The 24,214-nt window shown below is 37.3% G+C and overlaps 1 protein-coding gene across 1 annotated transcript in view; it reads left to right on the plus strand.

Moving 5' to 3' along the window:
• Positions 1 to 6,008, plus strand: part of LOC114313078 (uncharacterized) — a 31,730-nt gene extending 25,722 nt beyond the window's left edge. The window contains exons 11-15 of the mRNA XM_028259413.2: positions 2,300 to 2,392; positions 2,737 to 3,006; positions 3,111 to 3,687; positions 4,868 to 4,943; positions 5,019 to 6,008. Coding sequence (XP_028115214.2) covers positions 2,300 to 2,392; positions 2,737 to 3,006; positions 3,111 to 3,687; positions 4,868 to 4,943; positions 5,019 to 5,109 — 1,107 coding nt within the window. The 3' untranslated portion in view covers positions 5,110 to 6,008. The remainder of the gene's footprint in view (positions 1 to 2,299; positions 2,393 to 2,736; positions 3,007 to 3,110; positions 3,688 to 4,867; positions 4,944 to 5,018) is intronic.
• Positions 6,009 to 24,214: the final 18,206 nt, after the last annotated feature.

A 24,214-nucleotide genomic window follows, 5' to 3' on the forward strand; every position in this document is an offset into this window, starting at 1 on the left:
TGGACAAATGCATACACACACAATCACAGCGCTGGCACCACCGATGAGTATGGTGGATAGCCTCCTGTGGGCCATCTCTAACACCTCATCAACTCTATAACCAGATACTGATATTAAACAGAATGTTAATATAAATATCAGCAGCCCATAATCGTATCTTGCTTTCATTCTTGGAAAAAATCTTATGAATGTCACTACTGCAGCTAGTATGAAGACGAAAAGCCCAAGTAGTATGGGCTCACATATTTCTCCAGAAAAAACTAGCAATTCGATGAGCTCCAACGCCAAGAGTACCAGCAAGCAGTGTTGCAAAACCCCTATTTACACCCCTTCCAAGTGTTGCACCCACAGAGAAGTCAAAGACAACAACAATAGTAAGAACAGCCCACATTGCAGAGACACCAAAACCATCATAGAGAGGGTCACAGTAGTAGAACTAAAAGGTTGAGAAGGTGGTGTAGAGAGAAACCGAAGAGAGAGTTGCCGAGAGAGAGAGGTTGGCCTCTTCATCTCAGAGAGAGATGAGAATGGTTGATCTTTGTATGTAGAGAAGTCGCCTCTGGTGGCGGCGAACTGGAAGCTATATGTATTGATAGAGATGACAGCGGAATAGGTTGAGGTCCGGCGGGCGGCTAAGGTGAGGTTGCCGCCCGCCGGGGAAGCGAAAATACTAGGTTCTAAACCTGCTCTGATACCATGTAGAAAATTTAATGTATAAAGAGAAATAGAGAATTGTATAGATATTGATTGTATTATTGATAGATATATTGAATGTTACAATGATTCCTATATATAGAAGAGTAGGTGGTAGTAGGTGGTAGATGGAGTAGGTAAAGTGGAGGTGGTAGTGGTGTAGTGGGTTAGGTTTAGTGGAGTAGGTGAGGTGATAGTGGTGTAGTGGGTTAGGTTTAGTGGGTGAAGTAGGTGATAGGTTTTAACAAAAAAGAACACCAGTGATTTACGTGCCTATAGAAAAAATCATGGACACACAAGAACGATGTTATGCGAAAGCTTTTAGAAACCCCAACAAGAACTCCATAGGGATTACCCCTTACGGTAAGTTTGCATAATGTATCTTATGAATTTTTTAAAGCTTCACACAAGTTTAAAAAATCTATCACTTATATTAAATGGAAAGATTACAAAAGTATTTATACACTACTAGATATCTCCTAATTCTAATGGGATTGACTCGATGAAAGGTAACTGGTCCTCTATAGCAAACTATTTTTAGACCTAATAATAACTACATACTCATTAGCACAAATTGACTCATAAGACGTCCCATGCTCCCATTCTATAGTCCCTGTCCAGCAATTTTGAAGTTATCTAAGTAGCCTTGACTACTAAAACCTAATAAAAAACATGGTTATTGAAGGCTCAAGGCTCACTAAGGTGCCAAGTTATGAAGCACGGGTATGGGTACAAATACTGATACTGGTACAATACAGGTACGTTGATACTATAAAATCCAAAAAAAGTAGGGTACGGGTACGGGTACGGCTTCGGCTTGGTACGTTTGTAAAAAAATATTTATTTTTAATTTGGAATAATGCAAAAATTGATTAAATGATTTAATTTGTTAAGATCCAAAATGTCAAAAGTAAAGGTGTAAATTAAAATTAAATGTCAATATAATAAATAACTTACAAACCATAGCTTAATTTTAAAATCACGCTAAGCATGGAACCAAAAATAAAAAAGAAATCTTAGTGAAAGAAATTTTATCTGTATAGTAGAAGGATATATTGTTTAGACTAAGGTATGGTCTGGCACGGCTTGAGTATATGCTAGGTATATCCAGGTACGCCAAAAATTAAGAAGAAAAAATTTGGAATGGTACATATACAGAAGTACTATACGAAGTACCATAAGCCGGTAAGTACCCCGTACGGTTACGGCATGTTTTTCGAAGTACCTATGCTTCATAGGGGCCAAGGTAGGTGCCAAGGTCTCGTAGAGCTTGAGTGCAAGGTGCAACATAAAACGCAAGCTTGAGTGAAGTAAGCCGCATGTGAGATAGTCATGTATATTAAACACAATCACTTGGAAGCAATTTAAAATATGTAACACGGATAAGAAAAGGTGAATTTTTGATATTTTAACTAAGAGGGTTAGCTAAATTGACAGACTGTAAGATACACAATTAGAGACATTATGCATCACCACTTAATTAGCTGTCTTCTGTTTTCTCTTTCTCTTCCTGATCTTACAATGCATCATTCAAATTGTAACTTGAATAATTTGTGACACTTTTTTGTTTTTCATTTGAGGCTAACTTTGCTGTACTTTGCTTTAGGTCCTGGCAATAACTGAAGATCTACATGATGTTCATAGTTTGGGGAAGGAAGCTGCTGCTGTACATAGTTCTCTCATGGAAGATCTTTCTAAGGTATTTCTTTTCTCTCAATCATGATTTTTAGTTTTTTTTATTACTTGTTGAAAGAGAAATGCAATGTCACTGATTTTTGGTCACCAATTTAAATCACCTCCTACATGGATGGTTATGAATTGTTCCTTTGTTTGGAGATAATTATTAAGGAATTGACAAAAGCAAATAATATCTTGCCATGTAATATGGTGATACAAAACGGTGAAAAAAACTAGTGATATAAAGCATTCCTAGTTGCTTATATATGTTGTGACTCGCTCCGATAGTTTTTCTTTAAACAGATATGAAATTTATTCTGCTTACTGAGTCAAATTTAATTATGTGCTTACTTGTATATTGGTCAGGCAAATACAATCCTACTTCCTCTGGAATCTGTATTATCTAAGGATGTTGCTGCTATGACTGATTCCATGGCAAGAGAAAGAGAGACTAAGATGGAAATATCTCCAATTCATGGACAAGCAATATACCAGTCTTATTACTTGAGAATCAAGGAGGCTTATCAGGCCTTTAAACCCTTGGTATCATCGCTTTCAATCTCTGTGAAGGGACTCCACTCCATGTTGACCAGGCTGGCGCGAACTGCAAGTCTCCATGCAGGAAATCTTCATAAAGTAATGCCATGCTGTTGGGAATATTCTATTGACTGTCAATGTCTACAATATGTATATATACTCTGGATAAAGAGATTACTGATCAATTTATTGTTTTCTTACAGGCTCTTGAAGGGCTAGGAGAAAGCGAGGAAGTAAGGTCGCAGGACATTAATTTGTCAAGGCCAGAAGTTGCAGGTCATGATAGTGACTACAATAGTAAGGAGCGAGAGGTTTTCTCCAAATCTGATAGAGAAAGTGATGAGGATTCTCTTGGAGTGAGTAGACTGTCTTTGCAAGACAAAGGGTGGACATCTCCTCCAGAAAGTATCTGCAGTAGCAGCTCAGAGAACAGTGAAACATCAGCAGAAGAAAGTCTTGCAGATAGCTTTAATGACCTAGAAGTGGAATTGTCTGGAACTGATTCTCAAGAAACTTTGCATCATGTGCAGTCAGAATCTAGGTACAAGGAGGCCAATGATGGTGGTACTGGTTCTGTAGATGAATGTCTGAGACTGGGGGAATCACCATACGATGAATCTGTATCAAGCATTGCTCAGACTTCAAATTCTTTCAACCAGGAAAACCCACAGACGAAACTTGGGCTTAAGGACGAATCTTCACTAAACCAAGACAAGATTGAAGATGAAGATCATGAAACTCCATTTCCTACTATTGATGTTGGAAACCGAGTAACCAGGGGTAAGAATGAAACTTAACTGACTAAAATATCCCTTCTTTTACTTCTATTAATATTGGAAGTACCTTTTTCAATATAGTACCAACTTTTGCAGTTAATGCTTTAGATTCAACCCAGCTTGATGTTTCAGTTCACCTGAAATCATAGTTTAATTGAATGGTCAAAATCTGCCAGTTTTGAAATATAACTAATTTTTTACGATTCAAGGAATTTAATTTGTATTTAAAGAGTTTCATAATTTAACTCAAGAACTAATGCTTGATGGACAAAACCTAATTGTCTTGTCTTACTTTGTATTAAGGCTGAAAGTCTTATGTTTTGTGTAATTCATGACATTTTTCTGTCAGTCAATGTGTTTCTCTACTGGTTCAGCTTGTCAACGGCATTTTGTTTGTTAAAGCATGAGACTTGATTCTCTTGGAGACATTTTGTTGAGGTAGCATGTTTTTGGGACATGCAAGGAAAGTTAGATGTAGTAAATAGGAAAACCTTGTTTCAAATCACAAGCAAGTAAGAAATTGGATTACTAAAGCCCATCAAAAAACCAGAACAATTGTTCACATCATGTGTATCAGTGAATGCATGTGTTCATCATCGGGTAAGATTGCTATGAAAAATTAAATGCTGAGAATTCAATTATTTTTTTATTTTTTTATTTTTTATTAGGAAACTAGGGAAGGAAGGCTAATAATTTCGTAGATGAACATCTGGAGATGCTATAACATTGTAATCCTTCACTGAAACTGAATCAATATATGCTTAGGTTATTCCTGCAGTGGCAGGATTGAGAATACTTGCAAATATTGTCTAGTTTGACATTTATGTGCATGTGTCCTTGCGCTGGCATGTGTATACTCTACCAAGTGGTTCTGAGTTTTGGTTACTATAGTGTCTTACTAACTTTCTTCTTGCTATTGTTTTTGTCCTATTTGCTGAAAGCAGTTAGCTTCCTAATCCAGCTTGAAAATTATGAGAAATTCCATACATAAATGGCTTTCTCACCAGGTTTTCTTACCATTAGACACAAATCTATTAATTAATATACGTGGGATCCATACATTTATGTCTAGTCGTAAGAAAATCAGATAAGATACTCGTTTTATGTAACATTTTTCTGAAAATTATATGAATGAAATGTGGAACGATGCTTTAATCTGTATTGTAATTCTTGGTTATCTGTAGGTAAAAATGCTTATGCAATGTCGGTTCTAAAGAGAGTTGAGATGAAACTAGATGGTCAAGATATTGCTGACAACAGGTACACCTACTTCCCTTGACTATCTGTTCTTCAGGTGAAATTGGTGTTAACTGTACTTTCTTTCTGGCCAATTAGTATTGCAGAGCAAGTGGATTATCTACTTAAGCAAGCAACCAGTGTGGATAATCTTTGCAACATGTATGAAGGTTGGACACCTTGGATTTGAGATTCCAAGCCTGTTCATTATGTAACCGGTGCTATTCTCAGATGATATATAGAAAGAGAGAATCTGAGGTGCATCTGAGGTGTATCATTCTCCTCTTTCAACTGTCTGGCCATTGCCCTATTATGCCATATTTCTAGGCTCCAGGATCCTCGGTTGCTTCTAACGAAGGATCAGGCACAGCCACATTTAGCGAGAAATATGTCGTAGGATGTCATGAACCTCTTTAAAAGGTCTACCGTGGTAGATTTTCATCAATGTTCTGATTCTTCGTGCTCTCCTGTGCAAGGATCAGTGGTTTATCTGGCACTGAGCTACTCCAAACCAGCTTCAAAGCATTAACTTGAACAACTGTCTTGCGAAGACAACAACTATGGATTCCTCAAGGCTTCTAGCTGGACTGGTCACAGCTCTTTTACTGATTAACGTGCCTCATGATGGTGGTGTCATTTTGTGTGTATGCTGGGCCAAAGAATTTGTTTTTCCCAAATCCTTTCATATCCCACTGCTAGAATGAATTTCCTTTGCCATGCCAAAGGCACCTTATTCTTTCATATCCCATGTTATTGATGGTGCAAGGAATGCTCTACGCGCAGCCTAATATGCGTTTTTTTGAGGATTATGGTCATTCAAACCTGCCCGGTTGACTATATTGACAATTCTGATCAGAACCATTCTACTTTCTATCGAGGATGTTGATCTCCAAGTCAAGGGACCAATGCTAAAATGTGAATTGGGATGCCAAATATAATATGAATTACTTTTTGTAATAAACTTCATACTCCAGTAGGGCTGGTTTTGTATATGAATTTCATGGATTGTTGTCTGACACCGTATGCTTTTGTGTATATTGTCTTAGATATTAAAGATCTCAGCACATATGAAGTGGGAATTTTTATTTATTTGTTTAATTGTTTTTAAAGTCATGAAATCTGGCTTTGGGAAGATCATTTTTGCCCTCTTCCTTTTTCCCAACCTTCCCTAGTATCCTTCCCTTTTCCCCTGGCAAATCCCCCCAACCACCAACCCCGGACAATCGATGACTAGAAGCAGTTCAAACCTATTTGAGTCTTATGCCAAAAAGTTCAAGCTTGACCTGTTATAAACTTTTTATATTATAATACTTCATCTATTTTTTATTTTTACTTTTCTAAGAGGCAAACTAGAAATTAAATTTCTGTAAGTCTTTTTTTAATATGTCATTCTGTGGAAGTACAATTTCAAACTTTAAAATTGATTGTTGCTGATGTAACAAAACTACATATATAGAATTAATCATAAAACTAATTACAAAATCATGTCTCGAGATGATTTTTAAATTTTTGGTGGCAATCACTTCAGTTGTTAAATTCTTAAGAATTTATTACATTTTATACTCCTAAATTAGAGGGTTGCTATTAGTGCCTGTCTCTTTATTTTAGACCCCTTATTTTTTTTTTTCTTTTTTTTTTTAATTTCAATTTTGTCCCAAAATAAAATTTCATTTCTACCCTCATCCTTTACCCTCTAATCCTAATTTTTCAAACCTTAACCTTAATTCCATCATCATTGGCAACTACTGTTCACTCCAACATTGATCGTCCATAACTTCACAAAAGTTAATATGTATAAATATGTTCGACCCTTTTTATTAATAACAAATCTAATTTATACACAAGAAATCACGAAAACAAGTGACTACCTTGATCATATCGAAAACGAGTTACTTGATTTTTGCTATGTCTTGACACATAGACTCTATCATCTCCAATGGTGTAGTCATTGCCATAATAGACTGTTTTGATACCAAATGATACAAACCCCGTGGGTAGAACTCACCCTTGAAAATGGTCCTTTAAGAAAAGAATGCCCAAGAGGCTTATATGCACATGGCCAAACTTATGTTAACTGATGTGAGATCGTAATACAGTGACAATGGGTTGGGAGGATTAATTACTCCTTACCAAGGATTGGGGAGAAAGGAAATTTACTTCACTTCTTAATATCCAATTTCAATTAAAACCGTGACAAACCTGACACTACACCATAAACGAGCCTTCTCCTTTAGAGTCTTGAACTCACTCACTCCATTGCAAAGAATGCAAGCAAACTTGGACTTCTCTACCTTGCGGTGGGTTAATTTAACTAGAGGAAAAAGAGATAACTTGATTTGTTATTTTTTTTTTTTAGTCTTGTGTTTATTTTTTTTTCTCTACTATTTACAACTTGTGCATTGAATAGTTGTATGAAGCTGTCAAGATTCAACACAAGACTGTGGCCCTCAGTCCCACATGCTACAAAGACAAAAGAACAACACCCCCTCTTAAATAAAGATACATGAGTCCATCTTTAATTAGCCTAAAAGCGAAGTGATACCCTGATTTAACTTTATAAATCTTTTAAATTCCATTTTAATTCAATCTCATGTTCCTCCACCAAGATTTGAAATCTTTAATTAACATTCCTTCATTTAGAAGCAAAATTTAATTCTTGTCATTTACTTTTGTATAAACATGTTAGCTTCAAAGCAACAAAAGTCCAAAATTGATTCTAAATCATTTCATCATCATGCCATCACAAATTAATGGAAGAAGCTTATATTCATTGGAGTATGAAAATGTTTAATCCTTCAACAATGTCTCTTAAATTTACACAGCTACAAATATATCTTATATATATATATATATATATATATATATAAACAATATTTAAAAACTATTTCTTTTAAAGAAAAAATGGGATTAAAGTTATAAATTAGCCATTCGAATATTTTAGTTCATAAGATTGTGAACTCTGTAATTATTATTTTTTTCCATCTAAACATATGTTTGGTTTTCTTGTAAAAAAATATAATACATAAATGGATTTTTTTTTTTAACTTGATTTTCTTAGCACTAGATTTAAAGGCATGAATTTTACGTACATTTTTCAATGTGAACTCTTTTGCTTTTGTGTCTGTTGCGAAAAAAGAATTGATAAAAATCCATTAATATTTAAGATTACTATTACTTATGAAGTTTATTCTCATATATACTTAATTGGCGGTAAATTCGTGCTATGCGTAGAATGTGAAAAAATTTAAAAATGTATTTTTATATAAACCAATATAGATAGTTAAATTTTTGTATACAAATTATAAAAATAAAAAATAAAAAGAAGAAAAGATTGAAATTCACAATTTAAGTTTGATAATTTTACCACAATTTATGTGCCAGTTTTTAATTTGTCATAAACTCAACCATGTAATTTTCAACCACCTTACTAAAGTTGCAAACTTGGGCCAGTTGAATCCAAGCAACCCAAGTCAAATTTAAAATTTTCTAAAAATTGGGCAACATATTTTTTAATTAAGTGAGAACTTAGGCAAAAATTTAAAAATTCGAATTAAATTTGGGTGGGTATGGACAGAGACACCAAACAACCTGAACAACTCGAAACCCAAATTATATATATATATAAAATTATTTGCTCAATTATTTTTTGAAACAATAAATAAATTAATTAAAATTTTAATATTAATGAACAAAAGGAAAAGCGTTATGCTTAAGTTTATCCAATGAGATTTTTTTGATTTTTTTTTAAAAATATACCTTTTCAAAAGGGGATAATCGAACAAATTGATGTTAGAAAATATTAATTTTTATAATTGCATAAAATAATTTAAATATGATTTTTTAGAAATTATTTTTTAGTTTAAAAACTGCAATAAAATATCTAAATAGAATAAAAATAAATTTCTCACAAAATAAAAGTATCTGATTGAAAAAAAAAAAAAAAAAAAGTAAGAAGAAATTTAGAATGGTATTCTCAGTTGATTTGAAAATAATTCTGGATGAATAATAAATTATCATGTGTAACTCTTTTTTTTTATAATAAAAAAAGGTAAGTTTAACCAACCATCATTTTTAATAGAAAAATAACATTTCTTTTTGTTTGGCTTTAGCAAAAGTCATTTTTTTTAGCTATTTAAGCAAAAAATATTTTTATTTTTTATTTTAATTTGTTTAATTGACAATAATTGAGATAAAAAAAATTAATAGGATTCACCATGTTTAGTAAGTACTAAAAAAGTTTAAATGAATAATAAATTATCATGTCTAATCTTCATTTTTTTTTTTATTAAAAAAACATTTCACCAACCATCATTTTTAATAAAACAATACTGTTTGTTTTACCAAAAGTCACTTCTTAGCAGTTTAAGCCATATTTTTTTATTTTTTTATTTTAATTTTTTTTATTGACAATTGAGATAAAAATAAAATAAAATAAAATTCACCGTGTTTGGTAAATGCTAAAAAAATGCATCCATTTTTTTGTCTTTTGTGAAAACAAAAATAAAAATTTGCATTAAATTTTTTTACTATTCAAGTCCTTGTAGTTTAGAAGAATCTAAAAAAATTTAAAAAATTAAAAAATCGAAAAAGACAAAATAATAAAAATAAATAATAGCTTTTGATAATTTGACCATGTGTATTTAAAAATTAAAAAATTATATTTAAACCAAAAAAAATATAACACATAATTATTAATTACGTAAAATTTTAAAAAATTTAAGAAAAAATGAATGGGAAGTTGAAGTCTTAAATACCTAACAATATTTTGCAATTTTATATAGTATAGATATATTTGAAAATATGATTTAATTTTCTTGTATATGTGTGGATAATTTCCTTATATATTTGAAGAATTAAAAGATTTTAATATATTAATTAAACAATTAATAACTATATTTAAGGTAAAAGAACCAATAGTTACATAATATATATTTCTTATTTTATAAATTAAAAAAATCTTAAAAAATAGATTTGCTATTTTGGAGTTTAAAGACCCAACAATGTTTTAGAATTATAGATAGTATAGATAGATTTGTGTTGGATAGTTTGAAAGTGCAATAGGGAAAATGAAAAGAATTCTCATGAAAGTAATTGGTTAGAGAGCTGCTGTATATCACTTAAATATTTTATTTTTATTTTCATACTTTCTAAGTAATTTTTTTAATGAATTGCACTATTTCATAAATGTGTTAAATTTGATAAACATTTATTATATAAATCTATATAAGAAGTGAAGTAGATAATTACATACATAAGCATCCTTTATGCACAAACTTCATCAATCAACTCAAATAATTGTTGGCTACATATTTTGTATAAGCCAATCACAGTTCGACACGTGGCAAGATAAGGGCAATACGGGAAAACAATTCAAATCTTTAATCGGAATCACATATGTGGCAGTTAGTATTGGTTATTGTGGATCTGCATAAACACTGGATCAGCAAATAGATGCAAAATGACGTGGCTCTAATGGTTATTCATATTTAAATTCAAAACCAAGAGGGAAGCCTAACTGCAGATATGGCATAGTGGAGCTAACTATAAGGCAACATGATCAGCGACTATGGAGGGGTGGTTCGACGGTTGTTTTGAGAAGTATAAATAGCAGAGAAGGTCCCAGAAAGTGGCCTCTAGACTCAGATCCAAAAAATCAGTTTTATTCTACTTTATTTCCTTTCCAGTTTTTACATTTCTTATTCTTTACATTTCTGTACTTCAGTTACTGCACTGCACTTCGTTCGTAGGAGTAGTTTCAAGTAGTTTGCTGCTGTAAACCTCTACGAGGCTGATTTGGATCTTTGTAAGTCTTTCATTTTACTCAATGAAATGCTACAATTGTTCTTCATTTAATCATTGTTTGTTTAATTCTCTTAAACAAAGCCACCAGTAAAAGTCCTCTTCATTGAGACTGAAAGAACTAAAACACAATCGTCTGATAATTGGTTGGCAATTAATATTCTGTAAGGACTGATTGATCATTGCTGGCACGCTCACAATTACAATAGTAACCTTCGAAAGCCAAAAAAGCCAACGTATATTTTTGGCACGCCTAGTGAGACTAATTAAAATGGCTAGACATAGGAAACAAGGAGAAAATGAATGTCTGGAAGAAGGCGTAGAAGGAGGGGTAGAAATACCTAATCTAGAGGATAATGTGATGACACATCCTGTGGAAGTACCTGTTTTATCAGAACCTATGGTTGAACAGACCAGCACTTCGAAGCAAGTACCACATGTTCAGAGTATTGGACGAGGCCAAGGAATTGGACCATCCGCTGCTCCATCTACTCAGCCAATGAATTCATGGAGAGGCTTAGTAGATGCTATAGGACAGTAGTTAATGAACGCCATGGAAAGATGGACAACATTCTTTTTGAATCGAATGAATACTCATCAACCAACTAATGCAAGACACGTAGAGGAAGTTACAAATGTCCCTCAGCAAAGATTGGCTAGAGATAAACAGCCTATCCAAAGTAATAGACATACTAATGGTCAAATTAGTAACCAAAACTATGAAAGACCATCACCTCAGTCTTGGTATGAGCCTCTTTCGAGGCCTGTGGCAAAACAAAATGCTTCCTTACTCAACGGTAAAGCTATGCAAATTGATGGATCTGGTCCAACATAAGAAAATGGCATAAGGATGTTTCCAAATCTGTAACGACCCTCATACTGTTTACTGATTAAGGACTGATTGATTACCGATAATCACCGGTTACTGTTAAACGGAACTGATAATGACTGATAACTGACTGATAATCGAACTGAATGAAATACTGAACTGACTGACTGAAATTGAAACTGAATTGACTAAGTATATGTTAGTTAATTGCATTCTATCTGTTTGATTGTCTGATTATCTGTTCATGTTTATATGTTTAAACTGCTAATTGAAGGCCTTATCGGCGGCCGAATTAGAAACCGATTGATGTTCCGTGACCCTCATAATTAATGTGATTTTATGGTATATTCATCTGAAAACTGATTAGGTATGATTAAATTAGATTAAAATAAGCCAATTAAAGAGTTTGCCATATTTACCATTTTGCCACTATCTCATATACACACACTTGAGCCTTATACTTGAATCAAAACACATTTTGATCAGCCATTTTCCTTGCTTTAGCCGACCTTGAGAGGGAGAGAGTGAGTTTCATCTTGCATTGCTTGGAACTTGGTAGAATTGCTTGGTAATTGAAGTGTATTTGCATATTTGAGCTCCCTCACTCCTAATTCTACAAGACTAAGGTAGGACATCCATCTTCTTGTTGCTGTTCTTGAGTTCATTCTTGCATGATTCATGTTAATTTGTAGAGCTAAGTCATGATTTGGTTCATTAATGATGGATTGAAGATCATTTCTTGCATGCATGTTGGTATTGTTGCATTTTGAGGTTGATTACATGGACATTAGTGCATGCATACTCATATTGTTGTTATAGACCATGTTTCCATCTGATTTGAAAAGAAATGAGCTCATTTGATCAAGCTTTGGAGCTTTAATTTGGTTTAAAACTCATACATGACATGTTTGAATGTTGTTCTTGAAAATGGGTTTGAATGTGGTTTTAATTGACTCACCTTTGGGGCTTGAATTCATAAATTGAGCTTTGAAACTTGTTATACATTGAATTTAATGATGTTTTCCAGAATTTGGGCCCAAGAGGTCGAGTTTGGAGTGGTTGAATGCTTGGTTTGAGCTTGGGAGGCAGATCTGGAAATTCCAGATTTGGCTTCCTCGCTCGAGCGAAGGATTCCCCGCTCGAGCGAGCACCTTTGTCCAGGGCTTCGCTCGAGCGACCATCGAGCGACGATCGCGCGTAAAATTTCAGCATCCAGTACTTTTACTGTTTTGCAGACCGCTCGAGCGAAGCCTTTGATTTTGGACTTACGCTCAAGCGTAGAAAGTCTCGCTCGAGCGAGGCTCCTATTTTCAGCAAACTTTGCGAAATATTTTCTAAGTGTATTTTTGCATCCTCATCCCATCCTAGGCATTCTTAGGCCTAGTTTAAGGCATCTTGATGAGGATATCATTGTAGAACACACCAAGGCAAATTAGGGATTAAGTTATGAGATTTCCCAACTGTGTAGCTTAGTGTGTTCAACCTGTGAACTGTGTAGGGTTGGCAACTGGGGAGACACGCTCTAGCATACTGTAGCCCAGAACTCTGTGAGTAACAATTGTGTAAAGATATGTTCAACTGATATTTTTTTGAATACTGAACTGAACTGTTTACTGAACTGGTATTACTGAATGAATGTATGTCCTTTATTTCTGAACTGTACTGTGGCATCCTTAGTATCTACGGTTTACTGTTACTGTTACTGTTACAGAGATCTCTGTCGGTTCCCTCGTGGAGCCACTACTGTTTACTGACTGATGGCCATCATTACTGTTCGGTCTTTCAAGACCTACTGTTACTGTTATGCTAATGGATGTACCACATATGACTGTTTACTGTACTGAACGACTGAAATACTGATTGAATTGAACTGTTTTCATTACTGTAAGGACATTCATTCTAAACCCCTTTACGCTTTATGTTATTCACTGGGCTTTAGCTCACTGCTCATATATATATGTAGGTGTACAGGCACCAGATCGGAGCTAGGAGCGTCAGGGTAACTCCAGTTTTGTCAAGCCAGCCTTTGCGCCTCACTGCGAGGTTCCGAGTTGCCAAGCTATGGCTTGGGGGTGTTTTGGTTGTTTTCCCCCGCCTGTCTTCTGTACTGTCTAACTGTTCTGTATAGACTGACTGTTTACTGTACTGATATACAGGGATTAGGTCCCTGTACTGTGTGACTGTAAATTTTGTATAGACCGTACTGTTTTGTACAGACGGAATGTTTTCTGTACTGTTATGTAGGGTTGAGTCCCTAGTTTGAATGGATGTGAATATTGTTCATACTGTTCTGTACCGTTTATGTATGAATGCATGGAAAATCTTTTGCATACAGACTGTCACAGCTCATTGGACATTGTTTAATTACTGTATTGGCTTCCGCCAGGCCCTGTACTTTGTTTTACTGTATTTCTGTTAAGCAGGCCTTCGGTAATCTCGGATTACTGGCCGGTTACGGTGCTAAACCCATAGGGCCGGGTTTGGGTCGTGACAGAGTGGTATCAGAGCGATACTTACCACGAGTTATACCGCACACACGTGTCCAAATGAGCTATAGGGTGTCCTAGAAAAGTGATTAGGGCATCTCATGAGCATGATAAGTGTGTGGTTATGTTATGACTGAATATCTGCTAATGTGTTAAACTGGTAAACAAATGACTGCTTATGTTTAAAACTGTTATAACTGCTTATAGTGAAATGGACAATGCAAATGAACCTGAGTCCTCATCTACTGAGGCAAGAATGGAAAGAATGGAAAGAATGATGGAACTGATAACTGCTAGACTTGAACAACAACAGAACCAACCGCCCCCACCTCCTCCTCCTCCGGTACAACCGGAACCTGATGTGAATGTGAATGATGGGGATATTATTGCTCTCACCCATAAATTCAGCAAGATGAAACCGCCATCCTTTCAGGGAGGATTGGAACCGCTAAAGGCTGAAGCTTGGGTGCTTGAGACAGAAAAACTATTTGAAGTGTTTCCGTGCTCAGAAGCGAACAAAGTGTTGTTAGCTACCTTCACCCTACAAGAAGAGGCTAGAAGGTGGTGGATGTTGATCCGCGACACAAATACTGTTATGACTTGGGCTCAGTTCAAGGAGTCCTTCTTCGAAAAGTACTTCCCTCAGTGTGTCAGGGATAGAAAAGTGACTGAATTTGAACAGCTGAAGCAGGGCACAATGTCCGTTGCAGAATATGAAACCAAATTTACTGAACTTGCCCGTTATGCACCGCATATGGTGGATACTGAATATAAGAAGGCCAGGAAATTTGAAGGCGGCCTTAATGTGGCAATACTTGACCGGATAAATGTTTTGAAATTACCGACTTTTGTGGGTGTTCTCGACCGGGCATTGATGGCCGAGTCGAACATTGCAGCGGTGAAGCAATCTGAAACACCAACAACTGAATGGCATGGTAAGAGGCGGGGTTTCAAATTCAAGAAAGGCAAGCACAACCCAGCCAACAAGAAACAGAATACGGGGTTGACAACTAGCCCCAGCCAAGGGAGTGGTTTCATACCACCCTGTCCTGAGTGTGGCAAGAAGCACAAGGGGGTTTGCTACCGAATATCTGGAGCTTGTTACAGGTGTGGCAAGATGGGCCACATGGTTAAAGATTGCCCTTCTGCTCCTCAAGGCAATAGCAAAGCTGCAGCCAGCGGCGCAGCATCAAATGCTCCACCAAAGCCTAACCCTAAAGCTACCGGGAAAGAGCCTGTGAGGCAAGGCCGAGTGTTCGCACTAGTACCGGGAGATGTGCAAAATACTGAGACCGTTGTGTCAGGTATCCTCTCTATCTGTACGCAAAATGCATATGTATTGATTGATTCGGGGTCTACGCATTCTTATGTATCGCATGCTTTTTCACGGAAATTGAATAGACCCTTAGAACCTATGAACTATCTGCTGGCCGTATCATCACCCGTAGGGGGATCCATGACATGTGCTTATATGTACCCCGCATGTGAAATCATTGTTGGGGATATGCATCTGTTTATTGATTTACTGCCATTGAACATTGATCATTTTGATGTAATATTGGGGATGGATTGGTTACAAAAATATTATGCCACTATTGACTGTGTGACCAAGCAAGTTGTTTTTCGTCCACCTGGTTTGCCTGAATTTGTGTTTAATGGGAGTGGAGTAGTACCTCCTCCGTATTTGATTTCGTCAGTGAAGGCTGTTAAATTAATTAGAAAGGGGTGTAAAGGATATATGTGTTCTGTACTGACTGTGTCTACTGATGATAGCGTTAAAACTGATGTGAATTGCATTCCTATAGTCAGAGAATTTCCAGATGTTTTCCCAGATAATCTTCCAGGAGATTTGACTGACAGGGAGATTGAATTTACCATTGATGTGATTCCCGGAACACAACCAGTTTCTAAAGCTCCATACCGAATGGCTCCAACTGAATTGAAAGAACTAAAAGTGCAACTGCAAGAACTGCTAGACAAAAAGTTTATCAGGCCCAGTACCTCACCATACCAGTTTTGTTTGTAAAGAAGAAAGATGGCTCGTTGAGGTTGTGTATAGACTACCGTGAACTGAACAAAGTAACTGTGAAAAATAAATACCCTTTGCCACGTATTGATGACTTATTTGATCAGTTACAGGGTGCACAAGTGTTTTCCAAAATCGATCTCAGATCGGGGTATCATCAACTGAAGGTTAAACCAGAAGACATTGATAAAACTGCTTTTAGAACGAGGTATGGCCATTACGAATTTTTAGTTATGCCATTTGGAGTCACGAATGCCCCTGCTGCTTTTATGGACCTCATGAACAGAATTTCTAAACCATACCTTGATGATTTTATTGTAGTATTTATCGATGACATATTGATTTACTCCAAAAGTATAGAACAACATGAACATCATCTGAGACTTGCCCTGCAGACCCTAAGAGAACAGAAACTGTATGCTAAGCTGTCTAAATGTGAATTTTGGCTTGACCATGTTATGTTTTTGGGGCATGTTGTTAGCAAAAATGGAATTTCTGTTGACCCGCAGAAAATTGAAGCTGTAGTGAACTGGCCTAGACCGACCAATGTGACTGAAGTCCGAAGCTTTTTGGGACTGGCTGGATATTACAGAAGATTTGTCAAAGATTTCTCCAAAATTGCCCTACCATTGACTCAGTTAACTCAAAAGGGGACATCATTTGACTGGACTGACCAAAGAGAATCTGCTTTCCAGGAGTTGAAAACTCGACTTGTGACTGCACCAGTTTTGACTTTACCCTCAGGTACGGAGGGTTATACTGTATTTAGTGATGCTTCTCATAAGGGTTTGGGATGTGTTTTAATGCAGAATGGGAAGGTTATTGCTTATGCTTCCCGACAACTGAGACCACATGAAAAGAACTACCTGACCCATGATCTGGAACTTGTTGCAGTAGTATTTGCACTGAAAATCTGGCGTCACTATCTCTACGGGGTGACATGTGAAGTATACACCGACCACAAGAGTTTAAAGTATTTCTTCACACAGAAAGAACTGAATATGAGACAGCGGAGATGGCTGGAACTGATTAAAGACTATGACCTACAAATATTGTACCATCCGGGAAAAGCCAATACCGTTGCCGATGCATTGAGCCGGAAATCGATTGGAAACTTAGCCTGGTTGCTTACAGGACAGAAAGAGTTGCTTTGTGACCTTGAAAAATCTGAAATAGAAATTGTTTTGAGAGAACAAGGTGGAACCTTAGCAGCTATTTCTGCTCAACCGGCGCTGATTGAAGAGATTAAAGAGAAACAGCAACTGGATGACTTCTTGAAGAAGATCATCGAAGAAAGAGAATCTAAACCGAGACCGGGATTCAAATTTGAGAATAATGTACTGAAATTTCAAGAAAGACTGTGTGTACCAAATGATACTGAACTGAAAAGAAGAGTTCTGCAAGAAGGCCACAATTCGAAATTGTCTATCCATCCGGGGAATACGAAAATGTACCAAGATCTGAAACAGAATTTCTGGTGGCCGGGAATGAAGAAAGAAATTGTTGATTTTGTATCCAAATGTCTTCATTGCCAACAGGTCAAAGCTGAACATCAGCGACCTGCCGGATTATTGCAACCTCTACCCATACCAGAGTGGAAATGGGAGCATATCACGATGGATTTTATCGTTGGATTACCTCGCTCCAGAAAAGGTATGGATTCAATTTGGGTTATTGTTGATAGACTAACCAAATCTGCTCACTTCTTACCTGTCAAGACGATTTATAATGCGGACAAATTGGCTGTTATTTATATTGATGAAATTGTAAGACTGCATGGAGTGCCTGTGTCTATTGTTTCTGACAGGGATTCGAAGTTTACATCGAGGTTTTGGCAAAGCCTACAAACTGCACTGGGTACTGAACTGAGACTGAGTAGTGCCTATCATCCTCAGACAGATGGCCAATCAGAAAGGACCATCCAAACTCTAGAGGATTTACTGAGAATGTGTGTCCTTGATTATCAGGGAAACTGGGAAAGTCACTTGCCCTTAGCTGAATTCGCCTACAACAACAGTTACCATTAGAGTATTGGTATGGCGCCTTTTGAGGCATTGTATGGCAGAAAATGTAGATCTCCAATTTGCTGGGCAGAAGTTGGAGATGGGCCTTTGCTTGGGCCCGAGATTGTGTATGAAACAACTGAAAAAGTGAAACTGATACAGCAAAGACTGAAAACTGCACAGAGTAGACAGAAAAGTTATGCAGATGTCAGAAGACGGGACAGAGAGTATGAAGTGGGTGATCACGTTTTTGTGAAAGTGACACCATTGAAAGGCCAGACTCGTTTCGGAGTCAAAGGCAAGCTAGCACCGAGATACGTCGGACCATACAAGATTATTGAGAAAATCAATCCGGTGGCGTATCAAGTTGCGCTTCCTCCTGAAATGGAGCACATGCATAACGTCTTCCACATCTCTATGTTGAGAGACTATCTCCGGGATCCCTTCCATGTAATAGAGCCTACCCACGTAGTGTTGAGTAATGACTACACTTACGAGGAACGGCCTATACAGATTGTAAACCGACGGATCAAGAAACTGAGGAACAAAGAGATCCCGTTAGTGAAAGTTGACTGGCAGAACCATGGTGGCGTGTATGCCACTTGGGAAAGGGAAGATGACATGGCTAAACGATATCCTGAACTGTTTCCACTGAATCCTGTTTTCTTCCAGAATGAAGGTAACTCGAGTTTAGAGGACTAAACTCTTTATAAGGAGGGGAGACTGTAACGACCCTCATACTGTTTACTGATTAAGGACTGATTGATTACCGATAATCACCGGTTACTGTTAAACGGAACTGATAATGACTGATAACTGACTGATAATCGAACTGAATGAAATACTGAACTGACTGACTGAAATTGAAACTGAATTGACTGAGTATATGTTAGTTAATTGCATTCTATCTGTTTGATTGTCTGATTATCTGTTCATGTTTATATGTTTAAACTGCTAATTGAAGGCCTTATCGGCGGCCGAATTAGAAACCGATTGATGTTTCGTGACCCTCATAATTAATGTGATTTTATGGTATATTCATCTGAAAACTGATTAGGTATGATTAAATTAGATTAAAATAAGCCAATTAAAGAGTTTGCCATATTTACCATTTTGCCACTATCTCATATACACACACTTGAGCCTTATACTTGAATCAAAACACATTTTGATCAGCCATTTTCCTTGCTTTAGCCGACCTTGAGAGGGAGAGAGTGAGTTTCATCTTGCATTGCTTGGAACTTGGTAGAATTGCTTGGTAATTGAAGTGTATTTGCATATTTGAGCTCCCTCACTCCTAATTCTACAAGACTAAGGTAGGACATCCATCTTCTTGTTGCTGTTCTTGAGTTCATTCTTGCATGATTCATGTTAATTTGTAGAGCTAAGTCATGATTTGGTTCATTAATGATGGATTGAAGATCATTTCTTGCATGCATGTTGGTATTGTTGCATTTTGAGGTTGATTACATGGACATTAGTGCATGCATGCTCATATTGTTGTTATAGACCATATTTCCATCTGATTTGAAAAGAAATGAGCTCATTTGATCAAGCTTTGGAGCTTTAATTTGGTTTAAAACTCATACATGACATGTTTGAATGTTGTTCTTGAAAATGGGTTTGAATGTGGTTTTAATTGACTCACCTTTGGGGCTTGAATTCATAAATTGAGCTTTGAAACTTGTTATACATTGAATTTAATGATGTTTTCCAGAATTTGGGCCCAAGAGGTCGAGTTTGGAGTGGTTGAATGCTTGGTTTGAGCTTGGGAGGCAGATCTGGAAATTCCAGATTTGGCTTCCTCGCTCGAGCGAAGGATTCCCCGCTCGAGCGAGCACCTTTGTCCAGGGCTCCGCTCGAGCGACCATCGAGCGACGATCACGCGTAAAATTTCAGCACCCAGTACTTTTACTGTTTTGCAGACCGCTCGAGCGAAGGATTCCTCGCTCGAGCGAAGCCTTTGATTTTGGACTTACGCTCGAGCGTAGAAAGTCTCGCTCGAGCGAGGCTCCTATTTTCAGCAAACTTTGCGAAATATTTTCTAAGTGTATTTTTGCATCCTCATCCCATCCTAGGCATTCTTAGGCCTAGTTTAAGGCATCTTGATGAGGATATCATTGTAGAACACACCAAGGCAAATTAGGGATTAAGTTATGAGATTTCCCAACTGTGTAGCTTAGTGTGTTCAACCTGTGAACTGTGTAGGGTTGGCAACTGGGGAGACACGCTCTAGCATACTGTAGCCCAGAACTCTATGAGTAACAATTGTGTAAAGATATGTTCAACTGATATTTTTTTGAATACTGAACTGAACTGTTTACTGAACTGGTATTACTGAATGAATGTATGTCCTTTATTTCTGAACTGTACTGTGGCATCCTTAGTATCTACGGTTTACTGTTACTGTTACTGTTACAGAGATCTCTGTCGGTTCCCTCGTGGAGCCACTACTGTTTACTGACTGATGGCCATCATTACTGTTCGGTCTTTCAAGACCTACTGTTACTGTTATGCTAATGGATGTACCACATATGACTGTTTACTGTACTGAACGAATGAAATACTGATTGAATTGAACTGTTTTCATTACTGTAAGGACATTCATTCTAAACCCCTTTACGCTTTATGTTATTCACTGGGCTTTAGCTCACTGCTCATATATATATGTAGGTGTACAGGCACCAGATCGGAGCTAGGAGCGTCAGGGTAACTCCAGTTTTGTCAAGCCAGCCTTTGCGCCTCACTGCGAGGTTCCGAGTTGCCATGCTATGGCTTGGGGGTGTTTTGGTTGTTTTCCCCCGCCTGTCTTCTGTACTGTCTAACTGTTCTGTATAGACTGACTGTTTACTGTACTGATATACAGGGATTAGGTCCCTGTACTGTGTGACTGTAAATTTTGTATAGACCGTACTGTTTTGTACAGACGGAATATTTTCTGTACTGTTATGTAGGGTTGAGTCCCTGGTTTGAATGGATGTGAATATTGTTCATACTGTTCTGTACCGTTTATGTATGAATGCATGGAAAATCTTTTGCATACAGACTGTCACAGCTCATTGGACATTGTTTAATTACTGTATTGGCTTCCGCCAGGCCCTGTACTCTGTTTTACTGTATTTCTGCTAAGCAGGCCTTCGGTAATCTCGGATTACTGGCCGGTTACGGTGCTAAACCCATAGGGCCGGGTTTGGGTCGTGACAAAATCCCATGTTCGAAGCCATACCTGGCACGAGGGGGTTCACTAATCGTTTGTTCGAATTTGTGCTTGGGGTGTTGGAAGGGTTTCCTGTAACTGGAAGAGACACAACACCTGTTCCAGCACATTTCGCAGGTCCTTTCGTAGGACAGGCTCAAATGGGTCACACATACCCTCAACAGCAGCCAACACCATAGGGACAATTAGTCCCAAACATACCACCCTATGGACCAAGAGGACCCCAGGCACAAGGTTGTCCACCAAATCCTGTGTTTGTTCCTCCAGTAGTGATTCAACAGGCACAAAATATGGTCCCTAGGGACCAAATTGCTGATATTGTTAGAGAGATGTGTGAACCAATGGCTCGGGGGTTCAAACTCCTATGTACAGGAAACCGTACCCAAAATGGGTAGATAGGGTACATGAATACCCAAGAGGCTTCAGGATACCAGACTTTGCCCTTTTTTATGGGAATGGAAATCAGTCAACGGTTGAGCATATTGCCAGGTTCGCTGCTCAATGTGGTGAGTTTACCAATAATGATTACATGAAGTTAAGATTGTTCCCGAATTCTCTAACTGGGGCAGCCTTTGTATGGTATATTAACCTTACACCTGGATCTATCCAAACTTGACAACAAATGGATGAGGCATTTCATGCCCAATTCTTCCAAACAGAACCAAAAGTTTCTATGGCAGATTTGGCAAGATTGAGTCAAAGGCCTGATGAGAAGGCTATTCAGTTTATTGCCAGATTTAAAAGAGCACGAAACAAATGTAGGATCATCTTACCAGAGCCTGAATTTGTGAGGTTGGCTCAAAATGGTCTAGAGTTTAGGCTTCGAAAGAAGTTTGACTCAATTGAGTTTAGAGACTTAGTGGAACTAACCTATAAGGTGTTTAGGTATGAAGCATTACTAGAGAAAGAGCAAGATCGAAGTAATGCATCATACAAGACGTATTATAGAGATCCTAATTATAAGATTGATGCGGCAGAGATTGTAGGAAAAGAACCTGTGATCTGTGAAGTATTAATTCATAAAGACACGACAATAGGCCAGCAGTTTAAAAAAAAAAGACCTCCATAGGAAATACTCGTTTGATTTGACAAAGACAGAGACATTTTTGATCATTTGTTTGCTGCAAACTTTCTGAAGTTACCAAAAGGAGTCAAAATTCCGTCTCCAAATGAACTTAAAGGAAAAATTTATGGTAAATGGCATAATTTTTTATCTCACTTAACTAAAAACTGCATTGTTATTCGAGACAGGATCCAAGAGCAGATTCGAAAGGGAAGTTTGAAATTTCCAGCTAAAGCAGAAAAGGTCATGGGGATTGACACTAATCCATTTCTAAAAATTGGAGAAGTGGCAGCCAATGTTATTGTGCCAGACTTCCAGAACTTGTCCTTGAAAGAATTAGAAGAGGTCAATGTGCAAATGCATGTTGCCAGCCAGACTACTGTCAAGAAAGATGCTAGAAGTCTGTCAGCTATTGGACAAGGTTTTCTAGACCAGAGGGAAGACTCTGATGAAGAAGCATTGGATGATGATTCTTTAGAGGCAACAATTATGCAAAAAATGTGTCCCAGATGCAGGTTGAGCTACAAGTGGCTGAAAGGGCTTCCGATTGATGGAAAGCAATATTATAAAGATGTGCAGAGGCGTCCTAAACTAACCAGTGCTTATAACAAAAGGTCATATCCAACTAGTATCAAGCAGCAACCATTAATGGCTGAGCTAATAGCCACTAGAGTGCACTCCAAAGGCAAGAAACCTCTACATGAATCCAGACCACCTAATTATTACAGAATGGAGAGTAATCATCTTGAAAGGAGACCTGAAAGGGATTCAAGTTATGGGATCAAAGCCAGAGATTGGACTCCTAGACTAGCTTCTCACAGGATGGAAAGTGGCCACCTTCATTGAAGGCCTAAATTGGGCCTAAAACAGGGAGTCGGGGCCAAGCAGTGGTCTTCACAGCCAGCTTCGAAGATGGATTCGAAGGAAAAAAGAGACAGTTCAACAACTGGGCTAGTAGGTTCGTAGGTGCTTGGAGTCCCAGATTGGTTTGTCATGCAGAACAAACCTAGGGAAATGTCTAACCAAAGAAGTGTTGTTGGAAGCCAAGGTATGATGGTCAAACCTCCTTTAGTAGCTCCAAATAATTGGGTGTTATTAAAGCATCCAAAAACAAAGGAACCGGATATAGTTCTAGTGATCTCTAGATCCCAAAGGAGGAAGATTCAATGAAGGTACACTCAATACCAGAATGATCAGAAAAAAAGTGGAGAAAGCTCTTTATTGGTCCAGCCAAAGGCCCAAGTAGAGGGAGAAAAAAGTTTAAAGTTAGATCATAATCCAAAATCGACTCTTCAAGACAAGAGGAGTTGCAACAGAGAGCAATTGGCTAAAGTTCATTCCGAACTGAAAGCCAAAGAGAGATCCAGTTTGGTAGGACTGGAAAAGGCTTTTATGGAAAGTGATAATGAGACTGAGGAAGAAGTTAGCCTAGGCCAAAAGAAGGAGATGGTAGAGGAAGAAATGTTTAGAGCCTTCATGGCTGAGCAAACATTTTTAGTTAAAAAACCATTAGAAACAGATCCTTCAAAAAAAGTTACTAGTACCGAAGTGCCAGAATGCAGCATGGAAGATGCTTTTAAAATAATTAAACAAGTTGGCCAGGAAGAGAAACAGGTACAACCAGTCATCCAATTTGGTTCGTTTCCTCCAGTATCAGTGAATATGGTACACATACTACCGCAAGAATTCCAAGCTGAAGATGAGAACCAAGAAGGTTAAGAAATTGACCCAATTCCAGTTTCCAGTGAAGACTCATAAGTGAGTATGGTGCAAGATGAATCCGAAGTGGCCATACCAATGGAAACTGGAGATGAGAGTGACGAAGATGTGAGTATTAACCTCTCATACCCTTTCAGTATCCCACGACATCCA

Source organism: Camellia sinensis, chromosome 3, assembly GCF_055761805.1.
Source record: "Camellia sinensis isolate YWXY chromosome 3, ASM5576180v1, whole genome shotgun sequence".
Lineage (NCBI taxonomy): Eukaryota > Viridiplantae > Streptophyta > Magnoliopsida > Ericales > Theaceae > Camellia > Camellia sinensis.